The following is a 23,445-nucleotide window of genomic DNA, read 5'->3' as shown; positions in this document are numbered from 1 at the left end:
CTCCACACATAGACTGGGAAGCCCATACTGTAAAAGGGATGGATGGTTTGGAGTTTGTAAGATGTGTGCAGGGTAGTTTTTTGCAGCAACTCATAGAGGTACCGACTAGAGAAAGGACAGTGTTGGATCTTCTGTTAGGGAATGAAATAGGTCAGGTGACAGAGGTAAGTGTTGGGGAGCACTTCAGGTCCAGTGATCACAATGCCATTAGTTTCAATATAATTATGGAGAAGGATAGGACTGGACCCAGGGTTGAGATCTTTGATTGAAAAAAGGCTAACTTTGAGGAGATGCGAAAGGATTTAGAAGAAGTGGATTGGGACAATTTGTTTTATGGGAAGGATGTAATAGAGAAATGGAGGTCATTTAAAGGTGAAATTTTGAGGGTACAGAATCTTTATGTTCCTGTTAGGTTGAAAGGAAAGATTAGAAGTTTGAGAGAGCCATGGTTTTCAAGGGGTATTGGAAACTTGGTTAGGAAAAAGAGAGATATCTACAATAAATATAGGCAGCATGGAGTAAATGAAGTGCTCGAGGAATATAAAAAATGTAAGAAGAATCTTAAGAAAGAAATTAGAAAATCTAAAAGAAGATATGAGGTTGTTTTGGCAAGTAAGGTGAAAATAAATCCAAAAGGTTTCTACAATTATATTAATACCAAAAGGATAGTGAGGGATAAAATTGGTCCCTTAGAGAATCAGAGTGGACAGCGATGTGTGGAGCCGAAAGAGATGGGGGAGATGTTGAACAATTTATTTTCTTCGGTATTCACTAAGGAGAAGGATATTGAATTGTGTAAGGTAAAGGAAACAAGTAGGGAAGTTATGGAAACTATGACGATTAAAAGGGGGAAGTACTGGCGCTTTTAAGGAATATAACAGTGGATAAATCTCCAGGTCCTGACAGGATATTCCCTAGAGGGAGGTTAGTGTAGAAATAGGAGGGGCTCTGACAGAAATATTTCAAACGTCATTAGAAACGGGGATGGTGCTGGAGGATTGGCATATTGCTCATGTGGTTCCATTGTTTAAGAAGGCTTCTAAGAGTAAACCTAGCAATTATAGGCCTGTCAGTTTGACTTCAGTGGTGGGTAAATTAATGGAAAGTATTCTTAGAGATGGTATATATAATTATCTGGATAGACAGGGTCTGATTACGAACAGTCTGCATGGATTTGAGCATGGAAAAGGTCTTGTTTGACAAATCTTACTGAATTTTTTGAAGAGGTTATGAGGAAAGTTGACGTGGGTAAAGCAGTGGATGTTATCTACATGGACTTCAGTAAGGCCTTTGACGAGGTTCCGCATGGAAGGTTAGTTAGGAAGGTTCAATCGTTAGGTATTAATATTGAAGTAGTAAAATGGATTCAACAATGGCTGGATGGGAGATGCCAGAGAGTAATGGTGGATAACTGTTTGTCAGGTCGGAGGCCGGAGACTAGTGGTGTGCCTCAGGGATCTGTACTGGGTCTAATGTTGTTTGTCATATACATTAATGATCTGGATGATGGGGTGGTAAATTGGATTAGTAAGTATGCAGATGATACTAAGATAGGTGGTGTTGTGGATAATGAAGTAGATTTTCAAAGCTTGCAGAGAGATTTAGGCCAGTTAGAAGAGTGGGCTAAACGATGGCAGATGAAGTTTAATGATGATAAGTGTGAGGTGCTACATTTTGGTAGGAATAATCCAAATAGGACATACATGGTAAATGGTAGGGCATTGAAGAATGCAGTAGAATAGAGTGATCTAGGAATAATGGTGCATAGTTCCCTGAAGGTGGAATCTCATGTGGATAGGGTGGTGAAGAAAGCTTTTGGTATGCTGGCCTTTATAAATCAGAGCATTGAGTATAGGAATTGGGATGTAATGATAAAATTGTACAAGGCATTGGTAAGGCCAAATTTGGAGTATTGTGTACAATTCTGGTCACCGAATTATAGGAAAGATGTCAACAAAATAGAGAGAGTACAGAGAAGATTTACTCGAATGTTACCTGGGTTTCAGCTCCTAAGTTACAGGGAAAGGTTGAACAAGTTAGGTCTTTATTCTTTGGAGCATAGAAGGTTGAGGGGGGACTTGATAGAGGTATTTAAAATTATGAGGGAGATAGATGGAATTGATGTGGATAGGCTTTTTCCATTGAGAGTAGGGGAGATTCAAACAAAAGGACATGAGTTGAGAGTGAGGGGGCAAAAGTTTAAGGGGTAACACAAGGGGGAATTTCTTTACTCAGAGAGTGGTTGCAGTGTGGAACGAGCTTCCAGTAGAAGTGGTAGAGGCAGGTTTGGTAATGTCATTTAAAGTAAAATTAGATCGGTATTTGGACAGAAAAGGAATGGAGTGTTATGGGCTGAGTGTGGGCCAGTGGGACTAGGTGAGAGTAAGCGTTCAGCAGGGACTAGAAGGGCCAAGATGGCCTGTTTCCGTGCTGTAATTGTCATATGGTTATATGGTAAAATAGGACTTTATTCCCTGGATCGTAGTATAATGAGGGGAGATTTTTTAGAGGTATACAAAACTATAAGAGTTACAGCTAAGGAAAATGCAAGCAGGTTTTTTTTTCACTGAGGTTGAGGCAGGTTAGAACTAGAGGTCATAGTTACATGTGAAAGTTGAAATTTTTAAGAGAACCTGAGGGAGATTTTCTTCATGCAGAGGGTAGTGCAAGTGTGGAACAAGCTGCCAGTGGAAGTGATGGATGAAGGTTTGATTGCATTATTTAAGAGAACTTTGGATAGATATATGGATGGGAGGAGTATGGTTGATTTTGGGCTAAGTGCATGTCATTGGTAGAATAACCATTCAAAGTAACTTTATTTCAAAGTACATAAATGTCATCATATACAAACGTGAGATTATTTTTCTTATGTGATACTCAATAAACCCATAATAGAATCCATGAAAGAACGCACCAACTTGGGCATTCAACCAGTGTGCAAAAGAAAACAAGCTACTCAAATACAAAAAGAAAGAAATAATAGTAATAAATAAATAAGGAATAAGTATTGAGAACATTTGATGAAGAGTCCTTGAAACTTCCCATAGGTTATGGGAACAGTTCAATGATGGGGCAAGGGAAGTTGAGTGAATTTATCCCCTTTGATTCAGGGGCCTGATGTTGAGGGGTAATAACTGTTCCTGAACCTGGTGGTGTGATCCTTGAGGCTCCTGTTCCCTCTTCCTGATAGCAGCAGCGAGAAGGGTGCATGCCCTGGGTCGTGGGGGTTCCTGATGATGGATGCTGCTTTCCTGCAACATTGGTTCATGAAGAGATGCTCAGTGGTGGGGAGGGCTTTACCCATGATGAACTGGGCTATATCCACTTCTTTTTGTAGGATTTTCCTTAAAAGGCTGTGATGCAGTCAGTCACTATACTCTCTACCACACATTTTTAGAAGTTCGTCAAAGTTTTAGATGTTATGTTGAACCTCCAATTACTCCTAAGAAAGTAGAGGTTTTACTGTGCTTCCTGCGTAATTGCACTTATGTGCTAGTTCAGATCAGGTCCTCTGAAATAAAAACACTGAGGAATTTAAAGTTGCTGACCCTCTCCACCACTGAACCTCCAATAAAAACTGGCTCAAGGACCTCCGATTTCCTCCTTCTGAAGTCAATAATCAACTCCTTGGTGCTGCTAACGTTAGATGTTATTGTGGCACCACTCAGCCAGATTTTCAGTCTTTTTCCAATATGCTGATTCATCAGCCTCTTTGATTCAGCCTACAACTATGATGTTGTCAGCAACTTGAATATGGCATTGGAGCTGTGCTTAGTAACACATCAGAAGAGTAAAACAAGTAGAGGAGGGGGTTAAGCAACAACTATGTGATACACCCGTGGGGCTGTTGTTGTCAATCTGAACTGACTGGTGTTTGCATGTGAGGAAATTGAGGATCCAATTGTACAAAGAGGTATAGCGGGTTGAAATTTGAAGATCATTGATTAGTTTTGAATGCTGAGCTGTAGTCGATAAAGAGCATCCTGATATGTGCATCTTTGCTGTGCAGATGTTCCAGGGTTGAGTGAAGACAGCATGGACTAGATAGGCCAAAGGGCTTGTTCTGTACTGTCATGCTCTATGACTCCATGACAAATATAAAACAAAGTTTTGAAAACCATCTCTATTTGATTTATCTTTTGATAAATCAGAGGATTAAAAAAAAATGCTTCCTGAGAACCACTGGAGGAATTTACTCTCGTGTGGTGTGGGTCACTATAACTGGAAAGCAGTAATGTTTTCCACCATGGATTACATCTAGTCCTTGGGGAAAAGACCATTTTAAATTATTCTGACATCAAGTTCAGATATTTCAACACTTGGACTGTATTGCATCATCAGGGAACAGCATAATCAGAATCAGCTTTTTATCACTGACCTATGTTGTGAAATTTCTGTTTTTGTGGCAGTAGTACAGTGCAATCTATAAAAAATTATCATACATAACAATAAAATTGTATAAAAAATAAATAAAAGATTGTCAAGATGTAGGCAAATGGATTAAATTCTTCAGTTATTCTGTGTTGTGCACAACTAAAATTATGTATTGTTGTGGACAATAGCTGTAAGTTTGCTTGTTAGATTCCAGACAATACTGAGGTAAAATGCGATTGATGAGAATGTAAAGAGCATAAAGCATAGGATTAGTGTAGGATTGGTGTAAATGGGTTGATGGTTCATGTAGACTGTGAGCCAAAGAGTTTCAATGCTACTGTATATTTCTGTATGTGTTTATGACTCTTATCTTTTTTTTACAAGTTTCACACAAAACGCTGTAGATGTTGTAAATATGAAATGAAAAAAAATGCTGGAAATGCTCAATAGATCAGGCAGCCTTGATGCAGGGAGCAAAGGAGAATTATCTGAAACATTAAGCCTCTTCTTTTCAGGTTCTGACTGACATGCTCAGTATGAGATGTTGAGAATCTCCTGCATGTGGAGTTTTTAGATAATTTATGAATGGCATTCCTGGACGCCCACCCTGGTAAAAATTCAACAACCCCCAATGAAAGAAATTTTTCAGACAAGGCAAACATTTCTACCCAAGCTTAGCGTTTAATTTTTGTGGGAGTTGCAATGCCGAGTGAGCCTCAGTGCCGTGGCTCTTCCACAATTGTGAATAGTGGCAGAAACATTTGCTTCCCTGTCAGAAAGCTTTCCCTTTAGTTCTAGTGTTTGTTATGATTTAAGAGAAATTAAGTTGAAATAAACATAAAATATACCACTATCAATTGATAGAGTTAGTAATATATTAATATTGATTAAAATTCAAACAAGCCATTGGCCTTTGCCTACCTTTAGTTAGATGAATGGGGCTATGTAGTTATGGATTGTGTAGAGTGAAAGGCCAAGTGCAAAGTGTGTCATAGGTTTAGGAGTTGTTGCTGGAATCAAAGCAGAGTGCAACAGCAGAGCAGACCAGATCCGACCCACAGTGCAGCCCAGTGCTTTGGGGCTGTTGTCACTTTTGTGTGGAATTGCTGGCCAGTACAATCGGATCAATGGCAGATGGAATATAATCCAATCGGGAGTGGATTGTCAGATGTTGGCAGGACATGTACATCAACTCATTATTCCTCAGGTGCTGCCTGATCTGCTAGGTTACTCAGATATTTTGTGTGTGTTACTCTGGGCATATATAGTGTCAGGGGCCTGAGCAGTGTTAATGTATGGAGAGGCTTTAGTGTGCAAGTTGATTGTTCCCTGCAAATGGTGGATAGGATAGTGAAGATGCCAATTGCCTTCATAGGCTGGGGTATTGCGAATAAGAGTTGTGTATCATGTTGCAGCTGTACAAAACTTTGGTTAGAACAGATTTGGAGGATATTATCCATTCTGGTTAGCACACAACAAGAAGGATGTGATAACATTAGAAAGAGTGCATAGGAGCCTTTCCGAATGTTGCAGAAATTTATGTTGCCTGACGTCAGGAGAATGAATGTGGTTGAGAGGGAAAATAAACCACCTCTGATAGAATCATGGAGCAGACTCAATGGGCCAAATGACCTAATTCTGCTCTTATGTCTTATGGCGTTATAAAATTGAGGGCCTTGGGTACCAGAGAGATTGGGTAGTCTGAATTGTTATCACTGGGAGTTAGAAAGATGACCTATAGAAGCTTATAAAATTAAGAGAGGCACAGATAAAGCAGTCAGAGTTTGTTCTTATCTCTCAGGACAAGCAAGTCTAATACTTGAGGACAATGACTTAAGGTAAGAAGGAAAAAATTTAAAGAAGATCTGAAGTCATGTTTTTAACACAGAGTATCATGGTTATATAGAACAATTTCCTAGAGGTAGCAGAGGTGGGTACAATTGCAACACGTATAAAATATTTCAGCAGGTACATGGAAAGGAAGGAGTTTGAGAATTATGGTCCAAATACAGATGTCATGCTTGGCATGGACAAAGTAGACCAAAAGGACTTAATTCTGCTTTACTTAACTCTGTGACTCTGTGCATGAGACACAAATAAGCAACGTTTACAAAGCTATAAAAAAATATGATATAATGTAATTCCATTAAGTTTTGCAAACACATATCAATACCACTCTTTCATGTGCATTAATAAACCATATTGATGTTCTTAGGGTTGGAAGTGTGCTGTATGGCATTGACAGCATGCCAGATCTACGGCGGATGAAGACAATGCCTATTGTTCGAGATGTGGTGAGTCACAATTTGAGTTATGGTTTGGCTTTCTTTGAAAATTGTGTTTTATTCTGAAGAGGTTGTGTCTCTGAGATGAAAGAGAGGGTGTTACACTTCATTGTAAGGGAGGGTGTTACATTTGAAGTTCAGACTTACTTCCTGCCTTTAGTTGTGAGCAGCATATTGTTTGATTGAGTTATCCTATACTGACTTCTGTGAAACTGTCTGAGCTCCACGCCATGTCCTGAACACTTGTTGAGGTTTGTGTAGCCATTTGTAGCTGATGCTGTATTAATGATGGGTTTGCTGCGTGCACAGCTAGTGCCCACCAGACCTATGCAGAGAAGCAGATTGCAAAATCAGTCAGGTTGAAATGCAACAGAGCCACTTTGGAGCTTGATGTTACAGCAAACACAAAATAAGCAAGAGAAAGGTCCCCTACAATGTGACTGAAACCTATCTATCACTGATTGCAAACTGGCTGCAAGTTGATTTCTTCTAGTAGTGGCTTGTTGCAGATGTTTGAAATTGCAAAGGTCACAAGACTAGTGCTGAAGGACCTTTTGCATAGGTTTCTGTTACACTGGTGCTAGAACGTTTGTAAACCCTGTAGAATTCTTTCTATTTCTGCAAAAATTTGACCTAAAATGTGATCAAATCTTCGTGCAAGTCCTAAAACTAGATAAAAAGAACCCAATTAAATAAATAACACAAAAACATTATACTTGTTCATTTATTTATTTATTGAGAAAAATGATCCAATATCACATATATTTTTTCTGATGACACAAAGGTTGGAGGTGTTGTGGACAGTGTGGAGGGCTGTCAGAGGTTACAGCAGGACATTGATGGGATGCAAAACTGGGCTGAGAAGTGACAGATAGAGTTCAACCCAGATAAACATGAGGAGGTTCATTTTGGTAGGTCAGATATGATGGCAGAATATAGTATTAATGCTAAGACTCTTGGCAGTGTGGAGCATCAGAGAGATCATGGGGTCCGAGTCCATAGGACGCTCAAAGCAGTTGCATAAGTTGACTCTGTTGTTAAGAAGGTGTATTGGCTTTCATCAATCGTGGAATTGAATTTAGGTTAACTCTGTGGTTAAGAAGGCATAAAGGCATACGGTGCATTGGCCTTCATCAATCGTAGGATTGAGTTTAAGAGCTGAGAAGTAAAGTTCCAGCTATATAGGACCCTGGTCAGACCCTACTTGGAGTACTGTGTTCAGTTCTCGTCACCTCACTACAGGAAGAATGTGGAAGCCATAGAAAGGGCGCAGAGGAGATTTACAAGGATGTTGCCTGGATTGGGGAGCATGCCTTATGAGAATAAGTTAAGTGACCTTGGCCTTTTCTCCTTGGAGTGACAGAGGATGAGAAGTGACCTGATAGAGGTGTACAAGATGATGAGAGGCATTGATCATGTGGATAGAGGCTTTTTCCCAGAGCTGAACTGGTTGTCACAAGAGGACACAGGTTTCAGGTGCTCGGGAGTAGGTACAGAGGAGATGTCAGGGGTAAGTTTTTGACTCAGAGAGTGGTGAGTGCAAGGAATGGGCTGCTGACAATGGTGGTGGAGGCGGATACGATAGGGTCTTTTAAGAGGCTTTTTGATAGGTACATGGAGCTTAGTAAAATAGAGGGCTATAGTTAACCTAGTAATTTCTAAGGTAGGGACATGTTCGGCACAACTTTGTGGGCCGAAGGGCCTGTATTGTGCTGTAGGTTTTCTATGAATTTGTTGGAAAAAGAATGTGAACCTCTGGGATAATTCCTTCTACAAAAGCTATTTAGAATCAGGTGTTCCAATCAATGAGATGAGACTGGAGGTGTGGGTTGGACAGGTGACCTGCCCTATAAAAAAGACACACAATGTCAGGTTACTGAGAGAGCCTGCTCTTCTCAAGAAAGATCTATTTATGTGCACCATGTCTCAATCAAACCAACTTTCTGAGGATCTTAGAAGAAGAATTGTAGAAATGCATGAAGCTGGAAGCAGCTAAAAAGGCATTTCTAAAGACCTGAGTGTCCATCAGTCCACAGTAAGAGAAATTGTCTACAAATGGAGGAAACTCAGTGTTGTTGCTACTCTACTAGGAGTGGGCATCCTGCAAAGATCACACTAACAGCACAATGTGCAATGCTGAGGGAGGTGAAAAAAACAAGGGTAACAGTTAAAGACTTGCAGAAATCTCTCAAACTTGCTAAAATCTCTGTTCAGGTGTCCTTTATAAGAAAAACTGAACAAGAATAGTTTTCATGGAAGGACACTACAGAGGAAACCTCTACTCTCCAAAAAAAAAACATTTTGCACACCTCAAGTTTGCAAAAGACCACCTGGATGTTCTACAATGCTTTTGTGCCAATGTTCTGTGGCCAGATGAGGCAAAAGTTGAACTTTTTGGAAGAAGTGCACATTGCTATGTTTGGAGGAAAAATGGCACTGCACACCAAAACGAAAACCTCATTCCAGTTGTGAAGCGTGGTGGAAGAAGCATCATGGTTTGGGCAGCTTTGCTGCCTCAGAGCCTGGACAGCTTGCAATTGTTGAGGAAACAATGAATTAAAAATTGTATCAAGGCATTTTGCAGGAGAAGGTCAGGGTAGCAGTACGTCACCCGAAGCTTAATAAAAGTTGGATGGTGCAACAAGACAATGATCTGACAAACAACAGTAACTCAACAACAGAGCGTTTTAAAAAGAAGAAAATACATGTTTTGGAATGTCGAAGTCCAAGTCCTGACCTTTATTCTATAAAACTGATGAGGAAGGACCGGAAACAAGTGGTTCATGTGAGGAAGCCACCAACATCCCAGAGTTGAAGCATTTTTGTATGGAGGAATTCCTCCAAACTGATGTGCAGGACTGATCAACAGTTACTGGAAACTTCTGTGTGTTGCCTTTATGGCATTTGTTTAGTTTATAATATTTTCACTTTAGTAATTCATTTGTTAGCATTTTTTAGTTAAAGTTAGGATTGTTTAAAGTAAATTCATTGTCTGTGATATATCGCGGCATGCGATGACATCACATCCGGTTTCGCTGCGTCTTGTGGGAAAATACCGGTTTGGAGAAACGGGAAGGAGGGGGCTCACATGTGCAAGATCAGTGCAAGAAAAGTTGTCTTTCTACGCACTAGAAACGTAGTGAAGCAATGCCGTAAGTTCATGAGATAATCGATATGTTGAATTAAAATGTTAACGCTGATTCTGTTAAAAGTAATGACGGTTGATAAGGTTTATGTTTTTGTTAGTTAAAGAGTTGCAGATAGTTTGTGTTGAAGTGTATTTAAAGCAGTCAATGGCGTAGGTAGATTCTGACTGTATGCTGCATTTTAATGGAATGTAGTTGTAGTTTACTTTTGTAAGTATTTACGATGTAAATGTGATATCAAGAAGGAAAAAAAAACTGTACAAATCTTGTATTGTTTTTTCAAAAGTTTTCACCATACGTTAATGTGGAAGAGTGAACAGTAAACGGTTAATCTTACTGCGATCCTGTTTTCATTGACTATGGTTTACCTCGGTGTTTAGTTCAATGTTCTATTACACCTGAGCGAGAACACTACATTCTGGATGAAGTTATTGCTGTAAAAGGGAGTCACACCAGTTATTAAAAACAAAGGTTCACATTCTTTTTCCAACAAGTACATGTAATATTGGATCATTTTAAATGAACAAGTATAATGTTTTGTGTTAATTTTTAAATTGGGGTTTCTTTAGTTTTAGAACTTACGTAAAGATCTGATCACATTTTAGGCCATATTTATGCAGAAATAGAGGAACTTCTACAGGGTTCACAAACTTTCTAGCATCACTGTAGGTGTTACTTTCAGATGTGGATACATCATAAACAATTCACATCCGAACCAAGTTGGAGTAGCGAAGAGAGTGTAAGGTCTGAACAAAAATCTCCCTCTACACTCAGGAAGCAATACTTTCCCTGAATATAGAAAAGACTCAGATGCTAGAATCTGATGCAAAAAACAAGTTGCCAGAAGAAGGCTATGGATTATGGGGAGACAAAGGGGTAATCAACACTTCATGCCAAGACCTTGTATCAGGACAGATTGAACTCAGCAAGGAACAATTAGTGCATTCATAAGCAATATGCTGCAGTCTAACCACAACCATCACAGTCTTCTTTGTTGTGGTTGCCAGGGTGACTGCAGTACTAAATGTTTACGCGTGTATTCTTGCACCCAGAACCTGAGATATATACAACTCTTCACAGTTTGCTGACCTTCTCTTGCAAATGGATTTCATGTTCGTCATGGGATAAACCCACAAAAGGAGAGCACCTGTGATTTTGCTAGATTGTAAGCTTCCACTTTGGCTGTGTGCTTGGTATCCTACGCCAACATATCTGTGAGACCTTAGTATTTGGTATTTTAGCAAAGGTAATGAGTCATGCCAGTCCCGGCTGCAACCATATCTTCATTCTACAGCAGTCAACATCGAACCACTGTGGCAAACCAGTGGATGGTTACTGACTGGACAGAAAAATACTTTGGTCACCTGGCTGAGAACTCTTAACAGCCACCATGCACCCCCGGAATTCTGCATACAAAAGGATGCTTTGCTGTCAGACTTAATGTGAGGAAACAGATCACCAAGTGTTAAAAATATTTGGCTGTCCAAACCCTGTTCAGGAGAGTAATGCTGAGATATGGGGTGCTGTTCTGTGTGTTGCACGACTATGTGATGATGAGGCCACAGACCTTCCTATTACTTATACCATGAGAGTGAAAACAAAATCACCTGAGCACCATTTTTGTAACACAAGCAGCTCCTTCTCTCTGGCCATCACACCCTTTAACTGATTCATCAAATTCACTAATGATACAATAGTGGCTAGCCTCATCAGCAACAATGATGAGTGGGCATACAGAGAGGAGGTGGAGAGGCTTGTCAAATGGTGTGGGAACAACATCCTGAGTCTCAATGGGTCAAGACAAAGCAGAAAACTGTGGACTTCGGGAAGGCGCAGTTTGATCACTCACCATTGCACATCAATGGCTCTGCCATGGACAGAGTGAAGGGCATGAAGTTCTTTGTTGTGCACATAAAGGCAGAACAACATCTATACTTTCTGAGGAGATGAAGCATGCAAGGCTCCCCACCCCAATTCTTACAACTTTCTACAGGAGTACTGTCGAGAGTGTCCATGGCTGGAGAGGCTATTTGATTGTATGGTACAGAACCTGCTAGGCATCAAACTGAAAGACCCTACAGAGGATAGTAAAACCTGCCAAAATGAGTGCTGGGGTTTCTATCCTCCCTATTTGTGACATTTACCGGGAGTATTGTATATGAAGGGCCTGAAGCATTGATAGGATCCCTACTACCTATCCCACAATCTCTTTAACCCGCTACCATCAGGAAGAAGGTATGGGAGCATCAAGACTAGTACTGCCAGATTGGATAACAGCCTCTTTCCCCTGACTGTGACACTAATGAATACCTTACCACCTCTGATGTTTAGTCGCCAGGACAGCGAGCTGCTTATTATACTGTTCACTGTTGTCTTTTATCACCTAATCTAGGTAAGACAATTGACTACACAACTCCTAATTAATCAAAGCTAGCACTTTATTGTCTCTGCAAAACCATCAACATAACTATGTTGATTGCAAGCCAAACATGAATTCTACTAGGAGATATAGAAGCCTGAAGCCAAACACACAGCGATTCAGGAACAGCTTCTTCCCCTCTGCCATCCGATCCTAAATGGACACTGATCCCTTGGACACTACCTGACTTTCTTTTAATATACAGTATTTCTGTTTTTGCACATTTTTTAAAAGTCTATTCAATACACATAATTAATTTACTTGTTTATTTATTATTATGTTTTATTTTATTTATTATTATTTTTTCTCTCTCTGCTAGATTATGTTTTGCATTGAACTGCTGCTGCTCAGTTAACAAATTTCATGTCACATGCTCGTGATAATAAACCTGATTCTGTTCCCTGTGTACCAATACCCACTCAGAGCACTTCCCCAATTTATTACATTGACATAGGGGATCTTCCATTGGTCAGATGATTGATCCTTTCTCTTGCTGCCCCTGGCATAGCGTTCTTCCTAGCAATAGTTAGAGTACTTGTCATTTTGCATTTGAAGCCCCTTGTCTTTATAACCTTTCCTTGTCAGTTCAAATGTTATGTTTCAATCTCATTGTCTTGGCGTAATCTGAATGACCAGTGTCAGACTCCCATTGGATGTAGTCCAATATATTGCCCTTCTGGAAGTGACCACTTGTAATTAATATCTCTTTGTTCTGAATCAGCCAGCTACTAGGCTAAAATTATTCAGGTCAGACACAGATTTCACTACTCATAAGCCTGCATGTTCTATCGTACTAAAGTACACCTCACAGATAAGATCTTATTTGGAAATTATTGCTAATTCAGCAGATTATCAAGAGAATTACTGTGTGAGCTTTAAAGTTATTTGATATAACTCTTACTGAGCAAAAACAGTTCACAAGATAGCTCACAAAATGGAGGTTATAGAGCAGCTTCACAGAATGGCAGCTTCCATTCCTTCAAGCAAATTGCAAGAACAAAGACAATTAGTTTGCTTACTTCCACTGTCTTTGACTCATTCAAGTTCAATGTTTTTTCCATATTTTAATTCCTTTATGGCCAACAGCACTACATGTATTTTGAATTTTATTTTATTAATTTATTTGTGGTAATATTGTGTTTTATGTGCTGTGTATGATATATGTATTGTGGGTGCACCATGAAGCATTGTTTTGTTTGGTTGTATATACAGTATGTACAATCAGATGGCAATAAACTGGAACTTACTGTCCACAGAGCAAAAGCTACCATATTCAAGCCTAGATTTGTAATTGAAGTTACCACAGTTCAAATGGAAGACAGTGTCATTCTTCCTGTGCTGGCTTGAGTACTACCATGCAATACAACTTCTGTAAAGAGAATTTAGATGACATTGGAAGGCTGAGCTGGAGTCTGTGCCATCTCTGTCATGACGGCAGCAGCACTGCAGGCTACCTGAGAGGCAACAGAATGCACAGCAGTGGGAGAACAAATGCTGTCCCATATTTTACAGCAGGTTGCTGCTCCATGATATCTCTGCCAACTCCTTGGATGGCATCTTGACAATAACAGAAATCCACCGGATGAGGGATTACTGGATATTTCTAATAATCTTGCAGCCTCTTCACCACTGCAGTCTACAGCCACAGTGTTGGTGGTCAATCCTGACACAGCAGTAAGCTGAGCACTGCTCATGTATCCATGTGTGTTTTGGATGGGTATCCAGTGCTCCATATGGTCCCTTCAACAAGTTGAATAGGTCTTTTATTTCTCAACTTTCCACAAAAGCATCGAGTCCAGTATCTGAAGATCACCGAACACTTGTTTTATACCATTCCACATTGTTTCCCAGATCAGACTGATTGTGCAGAATACCTGTTACCCACTGATCCAATCACATACACCTTTCCTTTAAGTAGTATAGTTTAGCCTTAAACCACCCAGTTTTGGCCCTGCTGGCATGCTTAGCCAGGGGTTAGCATTGTCCGGGACTACAATTATTAGATTAGATTAGATTCAACTTTATTGTCATTGTGCTGAGGACGGATACAAAGTCAAATGAAATGCAGTTAGCATCTAACCAGAAATGCAAAGAATAGTGTTATTTACAAAATAACTGTGAATAAAAAGTAAGTGCTATAGCACACAAATATAAAAGCACTAAGACAGTACAATATGGGTGCAATACCGCTGAGCGCTGTGATGTGAGGTTCAGCAGGGTCACAGACTCAGGGAAGAAGCTCTTCCTGGCCTGCTGGTGTGGGAGCGGAGGCTCCTGTAGCGCCTACCGGATGGGAGGAAAGTAAAAAGTCCATGGTAACATTGAGATGCATCCTTGATGTCAGAAACACACTGAGTCTCAGCAATTTGCAGAACGGTAAACTTTATTTTTCGATTCTGCAGAGTCGGACCCAACCAGCTCCTGCTAGATTGAGTGCCGAATTACACTTTGCACAGTTTTTTATACCCTACTTGTTTACGACTTTGTGAGTTGCACCCATGTGAGGTGCAGACATTCTTCCTTAATCTCATTACAAAATTACAAATGTGATTACCCTTTGGCCCACTTATCAGCCTCAGCGCATTAACACCGTTATTGTTCAACCGTTAAGCATGTCTTCCCGTTACCCATATCGCTTCTTTAATCAGCAAGCTATTGTTTCATCCTGATTTTGCAATTTGGTTTATACGTTGCCCTGCAAGTTGCTTTGCACGTTCTTTCTGTGTCAGCACATTCTAAATGGACTCCTTAAGAATCATTTCTCTCAATCCACCCTTTTTCTTTTTAGAATGTGCTATCAGTTGGGCTTTTGCCACGGGTTTACATAGGCTTCTTCCTCTAGCTCTATTTCCCTTTGTAGGAGTACCTGAACAGGATCAGCTGGGGCCCCTGGTTGCATGACTTGTCTTGCCACCCGAGCTACTAGCTCCCGCAAGCAGGGGATCAGACATGGTAGCAGAAGGAGGACCATCAATCCCCCTCCTATAACCCCTAAAGCGGTTCGCCACCAGCCTCCTTTCAACCATCCGTCCAGCCAGTCCCAATACCCCAGCGGCTTCCAGGTCTGTACCGGCACGTGGGCCAGTTTCCTTATTTTATCTGATATTTTTTTTGAACCACCTTTCCGTTGTCATCTATCTTTAAGCAGCAGTTGGTTAGATTAAACTTTCCACATACTCCTCCTTCAGCCGCAAGCAAATAATCTAATGCCAAGCGGTTCTGATAAATAGCAGTGCGCATCTGATTTTGTTGCTTAGCTAGTAGTTCCAGGGCCAATGCAGTCTGATTTGTAATTACTTCTACCACCGCCTGTAGTCTGATTATTCGGTTTAGCATGTATATGGGCGTCCTATATCCCCAAGACCCATCCTGAGCCCAGGTCGCTGGTCCATAATACTCAATAATCCGGGCGGGTGGCCAGCTATCTCCCCAGTCTCCAACCTGCAACTCTCGCCTACTTCTTCGTAGGGAATCAAATACCTTTACCCCCAATGCTTTGTCATCCTCCTCGGGCAACAGGAAGAATTCAGGCCGGATAATTCCCAGGAAACACACTCCCCCCCAGTTGGGCAACAGGCGTGTGTATGCCCTACCTCCGCAAATCCAAAACAATCCCTCTGGGGCAACACCCTGTCCTTTGTCCCAAACCTCGCTCACCCCGGGAATTCCGTGGTATGGGTCCGTTCCAGTACAATTCCATACTTCGGGGGTATTCCCGAGGGGCATACAGTTTCCTTTTGGTTCTATGGTAATATACCATTTCGGTTCCTCTGGCCACCAGGTAATGTTTCTGCTCTGCTCTTTATACTTAATGCTCTGACAGGGGCTTTTTCCTACTTTTATTTCCCCGTCCCGCGCAACACATATTTGTCCTTCGGGGAGATTTGTTAGTTCCCACCCCTGCTTCCTTCTATCCTTAACCACCGTCCAGTTCCGCTGAATTAATTCCCATGTATTTAGGCTTTCACCCCGCCAAGGCCATTGTTCACTCATGTGTGGCCCTCCACAGACCCAACAGTTGCTAATATTTAGACTGCCTGCTACCCGAGTTGCCAGATCTATAAAGAGGTTTTCTTTTACGTCTGGTAGCGTAATCTCCCTTTCTATTTCTTGGTATATCGATGGGTCTGTGGAGACTGCAGCTTTTTGTCTGTGTTGAGTTTCCTCAGCTATTTTCTTTTTCTCATTCTGGATTATAGTTTCCTTAACTTTATCCACATAATCGTCTACCAATATCGAGGGAATATCCCACTGTCCTCCCTTGTTAATGCATAGCCATTTATCCTTGGGAGGACAAGTGGTAACACTCCCATATACCCCTAATCCTTGGCCCCCAAACCCCCACACATATCCCTTATTTCTTACTTGATAATATCGCCTTCCGTTTTCCAGGCATTCCTCCTTTTTGTTGTAGTCATAACATTTCTCATTTACATGAGAGTGTGATACAAAGGACCCTGGAAAAACCGTCATGCCCTCCCTTACCGTCGTCCTGCACTTATCACATCCCCCTTCAGCGCTTCTCAACAATAGCAGTATATACATTACAGTCCCAAAGTTCATTCTGTCCGTCTTTTGAGCTTTAGCACCATCGGGTCTTCTCCCTGGACGCAAGTCCATTCTGCACCTTCTTCGGGCTTTACGGGTCCCTTGATTCTCGCGGCGTGGGTCCACCCTTTTTCTTTTGTCCTTACTGCGGCTTCGGTGGTCAGTAGCACCTGGAATGGGCCTTCCCACTGCGGCTGTAACTTCTCTGGCTTCCAAGTCTTAATCAGGACCCAGTCACCGGGCTGAGTTCGGCGGAGTGCGAAGTCCAGAGGTGGGGTTTGTGCGAGTAACCCCTTCCTGCGCAATTCTGCAAAAGAACGAGACAGTGCCTGTAAATAGTCCCTTACAAAGACATCTCCCCCTTGCAGGGAAGGATAGCCCTCCACCTTGTTCCAATATGGAAGGCCAAACAACATTTCATAAGGGGATACTCCTATATCTTTTCGAGGAGCCATCGATATATAGTTCCTCGCCTTCAATTAGGGGAACTTCTTGTAGATCTTCCCTACTTTTTGTCTGAAGGTCTGTTAGCTCCACGCAGTTATGCTCGGTTTCCTCCCCTGTTGATTCCCCGTATAAGAACTGTGCCGGGTTACAACTATTGTTCTTTTCAAAGCTTAAATCATCCCCGACCATCAGAATGGTTTCGTATTTCAGTATGCGAGAGTCCGTCAACCACCGCTGAGCTTTTTGGGCTAAGAGGGTGCTAACGGAGTGCGGGGTATACACCGTCATTCTTCCCCCAAAGGTTAATTTCCGTGCTTCTTCTACTAGTACGGCTGCTGTCGCTACGGCTTGTATGCACGTCGGCCATCCCCGGGATACCGGGTCTAACATTTTTGATAAAAAGGCCACAGGTTGCCGCTTTCCTCCTTTTTCTTGGGTTAGTACTCCTAACGCAGTTCCTTCATTGTTTGTTGCATACAGCTGAAAGGGCTTTTCCAGTGCTGGCAGTGTTAATACCGGGGCCCGAATTAGTTGCCCTTTTATTTTCCTGAACTTCTGTTCTTCTTCTTCGGTCCAGCTGATTATTCCCCGGTCTTCCTTTGCCAATTTGTCGTACATAAACTTCACCAGGGAGGTATAATTCTCTATCCAAATCCGGCAATAGCCCACTAAGCCCAGAAATTGTCTTATTTCCTTCTTTGTCCTGGGAAGCGGTATTTTAGTTATTCCCGCTATTCTTTCTGGGGTTATTTGGCGGTGCCCTTTACTGACTCTGTGTCCGAGATATGTTATTTCCTTCTCGACAAATTGCAGTTTCTTCTTGGACACCCGCAATCCTTTTTCTCCTAGGTAATTCAGGAGTCTTATAGTATCGTCTCGCACTACCTCCTCTGCTGGTCCCGATAGTAGTAGGTCATCGACATACTGTAATAGTTGGTTCTTTTCGGTACAATGGAATCCAGCCAATACTTGCTCCAGTACCTGTTCGAATAGGTTTGGGGACTCCGTGAACCCTTGGGGCAAGACGGTCCACCGGAGTTGCTTCTTCCGCCCAGTGAAGGGATTTTCCCATTCAAATGCGAACATATCTCGGCTACCTTCCTCCAACGGGCAACTCCAAAAGGCATCTTTTAGATCTATCACACTGAACTCATTCGGCTGTTCCCTTCCCCAAATTGATATTGCAGCTTGTCGTATCATTTGCCTCTCTTGTGCAGAAAATAGCGTTCCCATAATCGCATGCATTTCTTCCCAAGTGTAAACATTAGGTCCTAAGAATTGATCCAACTGTTCTGCCAGTCCCATTGGATCTTCTAATAAAGTTTTCATATCTTTCTTAAATCCTCATACTTCGGTACTTGTCAGAGGGACGTTTACAAATCCTGTTCCTCCCCGTTCTCCTCCCATTGGAACCTCTCGAAGGGGACACAGCTGTACCTCTTCCTTTTTTAATTCGTCTTTCTTTTTCTTATCTGCTCCTGTCACACTCCTTGTTTCGATCCTTGCTTTTGCTTTTTCCCTAACATCCCTCTCTTCCCTCTCCGGGTCTATTTCTTCTGTTTTTTCACTTTCTTCACGTCCTCCCTTTGCTCCCGCAAGGGGCGCAGAAGGCTGGACATAGGGAGGGGGTAAATGATCGAGTGGGTCCCACTTCCGCACCCCTTTAATGCCCAATTTAAAACTCTTTGTTGTTACTCCTGGCCAGGGAGCCCAACAAAAAGCATAAGCAATTTCTTCCGGTTTTACATTTGGTTTTGAATTAACGTAAATGTTTAAGGCTTGTCGTACCCAATCCTCCTCAGACCCAAGCCGCGGCCACCAGACCGCAGGTTTTTCTATCGGCTGTTTCGACCAAATTAAACAGTACTGTATCATTTTTTTCTTTTGTTTCCCTTTTAGTCTTCCACATCCCCAATTCTCAAACATTCTACCGAGGGGGCTATCAGGAGGAACCCCCGGGTATGGTCCCAGTCTTTCCGTTTCCTCTTTCTTTTTAGAGCCACCCCCTCCCATCTTATTCCGCTCTTACTTAATCCCGCACCCTTCTACTGCAACAGTAGGCACTTTACCCGGTGCGTCCCAAGGACATTTATCAGGAGGACCCCCGGGTAGCGATCCCGGTCTTCTCCGTCCTTACTTATTCCCGCACCCTTCTACTGCAACAGTAGGCACTTACCCGGTGCGTCCTGGGGACTTCCAGTACCAGGTACTGTCCCCTTCTCCCCGTTTACCGCTCTGCGCTGTCCGGATATCACTCGCTCAAGCCGCGTTGGAGCGACGAGCAAGGAGTCAGGGACCGCCAAACTTGGCGGGGTGCACCGTCTCCGATGTCCTTCCTCGTGTCCACCGCGGCCGGAGTGTGGATCCCGGACGAGCCCCCACATTGTCAGAAACACACTGAGTCTCAGCAATTTGCAGAACGGTAAACTTTATTTTTCGAGTCTGCAGAGTCGGACCCAACCAGCTCCTGCTAGATTGAGTGCCGAATTACACTTTGCACAGTTTTTTATACCCTACTTGTTTACGACTTTGTGAGTTGCACCCATGTGAGGTGCAGACATTCTTCCTTAATCTCATTACAAAATTACAAATGTGATTACCCTTTGGCCCACTTATCAGCCTCAGCGCATTAACACCGTTATTGTTCAACCGTTAAGCATGTCTTCCCGTTACCCATATCGCTTCTTTAATCAGCAAGCTATTGTTTCATCCTGATTTTGCAATTTGGTTTATACGTTGCCCTGCAAGTTGCTTTGCACGTTCTTTCTGTGTCAGCACATTCTAAATGGACTCCTTAAGAATCATTTCTCTCACTTGATAATGCTTTTTGCCCTGTCCAGGCAGCGTTTATGGTAAATGTTCTTAATGGTGGGCAATTGGGTGCCGATTATCTGCTGGGTAGTTTTCACCGCATGCTTGAGTGCTTTGCGGTCTGATACGGGACAATTGCCATACCACACTGAGATGCAGTTGGTGAGTATGCTCTCAATGGGGCAGCACTATGCTTGCTGCATTATTATAATGGAGGAATTATGATTCCTGCCTTCAGTTATCCGATGAAGTGGCCTGTGAACTTTGTCCCCCACCCTACCAATTTATCCTTGTACAAATAGCCTTTTCTGAAATGAGATCTATCTCCATATTTTAGCTGTATTAGTCTTTCAGTAACTAGCTACTAGAGGGTGTGTGAAGCTGTTAATGATCATATAACCATATAACAATCACAGCATGGAAACAGGCCATCTTGGCCCTCCTAGTTCGTGCCGAACCCTTAATCTCACCTCGTCCCACCTACCCGCACTCAGCCCATAACCCTCCACTCCTTTCCTGTCCATATACCTATCCAATTTTACCTTAAATGACACAACTTTTTTGCTCTTTAGTTTGTAATTCTGGCTAGTCTAATCAAAATTAAGTATTGTTTATGAAGAACGTATAAGTGAATTTCTGAAATCTGCAGAATAGTTCAATGAACTGATCACTTAATGACACTGACATAGAAACTCATTTAGATGTTAACCTTATTGCAATTTATCAGTGTGGCTGCTTTAACAATTCATTTCTTTTTACAACTGCAAATAGTGAAATTAACAGGTCATTTATTTTCCTTCCATGCTACCTGGATTAAACAGGCAATGGTATGTGCTTTCCAAATATATAAATCATGTCTATTTTGTAACATGCTGCAGCAGAAGGAGTAGTACCAATTAATTAAATAGAAAACAATGTAAACTTAGCCCAGTCAAACACAATTTAATATTTATCAAAATATAACTAGTACTGCTTGCTCTTCATTGTCATGATGCCGCACATGAAGCTGCTTAGCCAGATAAGAGCCTAAGGCCTTACAGGAAAAATCATGGATAAATCATTGGCTGACTGGCAGGAGGCAAAGTGTGGGAGTAAAGGGAACATTTTCTGGTTGGCTGCCAATGACTAGTGGAGTTTTGCAGAGGTCAGAGTTGGAACCAATTCTTTTTATGTTATATGTCAATAATTTGGGTGACAGAATTGATTACTTTAACTATATATAACCATATAACAATTACAGCACGGAAACAGGTCATCTCGGCCCTTCTAATCCGTGCTGAATGCTTACTTTATGGCATAGGTTGCAGGCAATTCTAAAATAGGTGGAGGGGACTGTATTAAGGAAGCAGTGAGGCTGCAGAAGGACTTAGACAAATTAGGAGAATAGGGAAAGAAGTGGCAGATGGATACAGTGTTGAGAAGTGTATGGTCGTGCATTTTGGTAGAAGGAATTCCTTTTTACTAAATGGGAAGAAAATTTAAAAATCTGAGGTGCAAAAGGACTTAGAAGTCCTCCTGCAGGATTCCCTGAAGGTTAATTTGTAGGTTGAGTCAGTGGTGAGGAGGGTAAATGTAATGATAACATTCATTTCAAGAAGAATCGAATATAAAAGCAAGGAGGTAATACTGAGGCTTTATAAGGCACAGGTGGAACTTCATATGTAGTATAGTGATCAGTTCTAAGAAAGGATGTGTTGACTTTGGAGAGGATTCAAAGGAGGTTCATGAGTATGATTGTGGAAATGAAAGGTTTATCTTTTGAGGAGTGTTTGATTGCTCTGGAATTTGAAAGAATAGGATGGGGGTGGGGATATATCATTGGAACCTAATGAATGTTTAAAGGCTAGATAGAGTGGATGTGGAGAGAATGTTCCCCATAGCGGGGGAGTTTAGGACCAGAAGGTACAGCCTCAGAATAGAAAGACATCCCTTTAAGATGGAGATGAACAGAAATTTCTTCAGAGTTTGGTGAAGCCATGGAATTGTAGCCACAGGCAGCTGCGGAGGAAATTGCGCAGCAGACTTTGGGTTGAATGGCCTAATTCTGCTCCTATGTCTTTTGGTCATATGGTCATCAGTAACTTGGTACTGAAAAGGGATTTTCAAGATGAATAAGGAATAGCTCCTTCATCAAGCTGATATATGTGCAATTCACAGTTCAATGCATTGTTCTCCCTATTAACAAAAATGGGGCAAAGTCACGGCTTCACACACATTTGTGGGTTGTGACAGAATGGTAGAATTTGACAATGCCATTGAAACAGTAAAACTAACTCAGGAGAAATTGGTGGATAGCAGTCATGGCAACACTGACATTTCACTTGTTAAGTACTGAGAGAATACTTACAATTAAATTAGACAAATTCCAAGTTACCTTTCTTAATTCATTGGCATAAGATTTGATAATTGACATTATAGAGTCATAGAGTAATATAGCATTAAATACAAGCCCTCAATCTGACCATGTCTGTGGTGAACATCCTGCCTATCTATTAGTTTTATCCAGTTTTAAATTTAGTTTTAGGTGCAACTACCATGGGAAATGGATACTAGTTATCTACCTTACCTATACCTTTTATTTGTATTTAACTGTCATGTCATCACGCAGCCTCCTTCACTCCCATGAAAACAGACCCAGTCTATTTAATCTCTATTGTAAGTCAAGCTCTCCAATCCAGCAAATATCCTCATGGTTTTTTTTCTGCACCATCTCTACTTTAATCTTGTCCTCTCTATCGGGTGGTGAGCAGAAAAGCGCAAAATGCTCAAGGACTGCCTAACAAATGTGACATCCATCTCTTAGAGTTGGTGTCTCAATTGAGGACTGCAACCATGTAATTTGTCTGCCTGTGTTCGATTATTTAGGGATCTATGCCTTTAAGCCTCAAGGATAGTCTGTTTAACAATGTTCGCCAAAGCTTTGACATTGTGTATTTCCCGCCCTGGGTTAACTTCCCAACAAGCATTATTTCACATTTGTCTGAGTTAAGTTCCATCTGGCATCCCCTTGCTCAAATTCTAGTCATGTTATAATATAGAGAACCTTCTTTACAGTCCACTACGTCAGTGTCATCTGCAAACTTACTTATCATGCCACCCACATATAGGTGTTTCCCCCCCCCTCCCTTACAAGGGTAGAGCATTCCTATAAAACCTTTCTTAAGCCAACGTGGCATAAAACGAACATTCGTAAAGCAGCAGACACCTGTACTCACCTAGGCTAACTGTCATTTTGTATCCAGTTTACAAATTCACCCTGGATTCCATATGACCTCACCTTCCTGACCAGTTTACCATGCAGAACCTTCTCAAAGGCTTTCCTGAAGTCTCTTTGGAATTGAGGTACAGTGGCATGCAAAAGTTTGGGTATCCTTGGTCAAAATTTCTGTTACTGTAAATAGCTAAGCGAGAAAAA

The 23,445-nt window shown here is 41.6% G+C and overlaps 1 protein-coding gene across 1 annotated transcript in view; it reads left to right on the top strand.

Annotated features, from left to right (window-relative positions):
* LOC132382383 (protein unc-13 homolog C-like) overlaps positions 1 to 23,445 on the top strand; it is a 575,658-nt gene that overhangs the window by 98,408 nt on the left and 453,805 nt on the right. Inside the window, 2 exon segments of the mRNA XM_059952510.1 lie at positions 6,590 to 6,668; positions 20,852 to 20,857. Of these exon segments, the coding sequence (XP_059808493.1) occupies positions 6,590 to 6,668; positions 20,852 to 20,857 (85 nt within the window).

Source organism: Hypanus sabinus, chromosome 28 (genome assembly GCF_030144855.1).
Source record: "Hypanus sabinus isolate sHypSab1 chromosome 28, sHypSab1.hap1, whole genome shotgun sequence".
Classification (NCBI taxonomy): Eukaryota; Metazoa; Chordata; class Chondrichthyes; order Myliobatiformes; family Dasyatidae; genus Hypanus; species Hypanus sabinus.
This window is presented reverse-complemented; position numbering and strand designations above follow the sequence as displayed.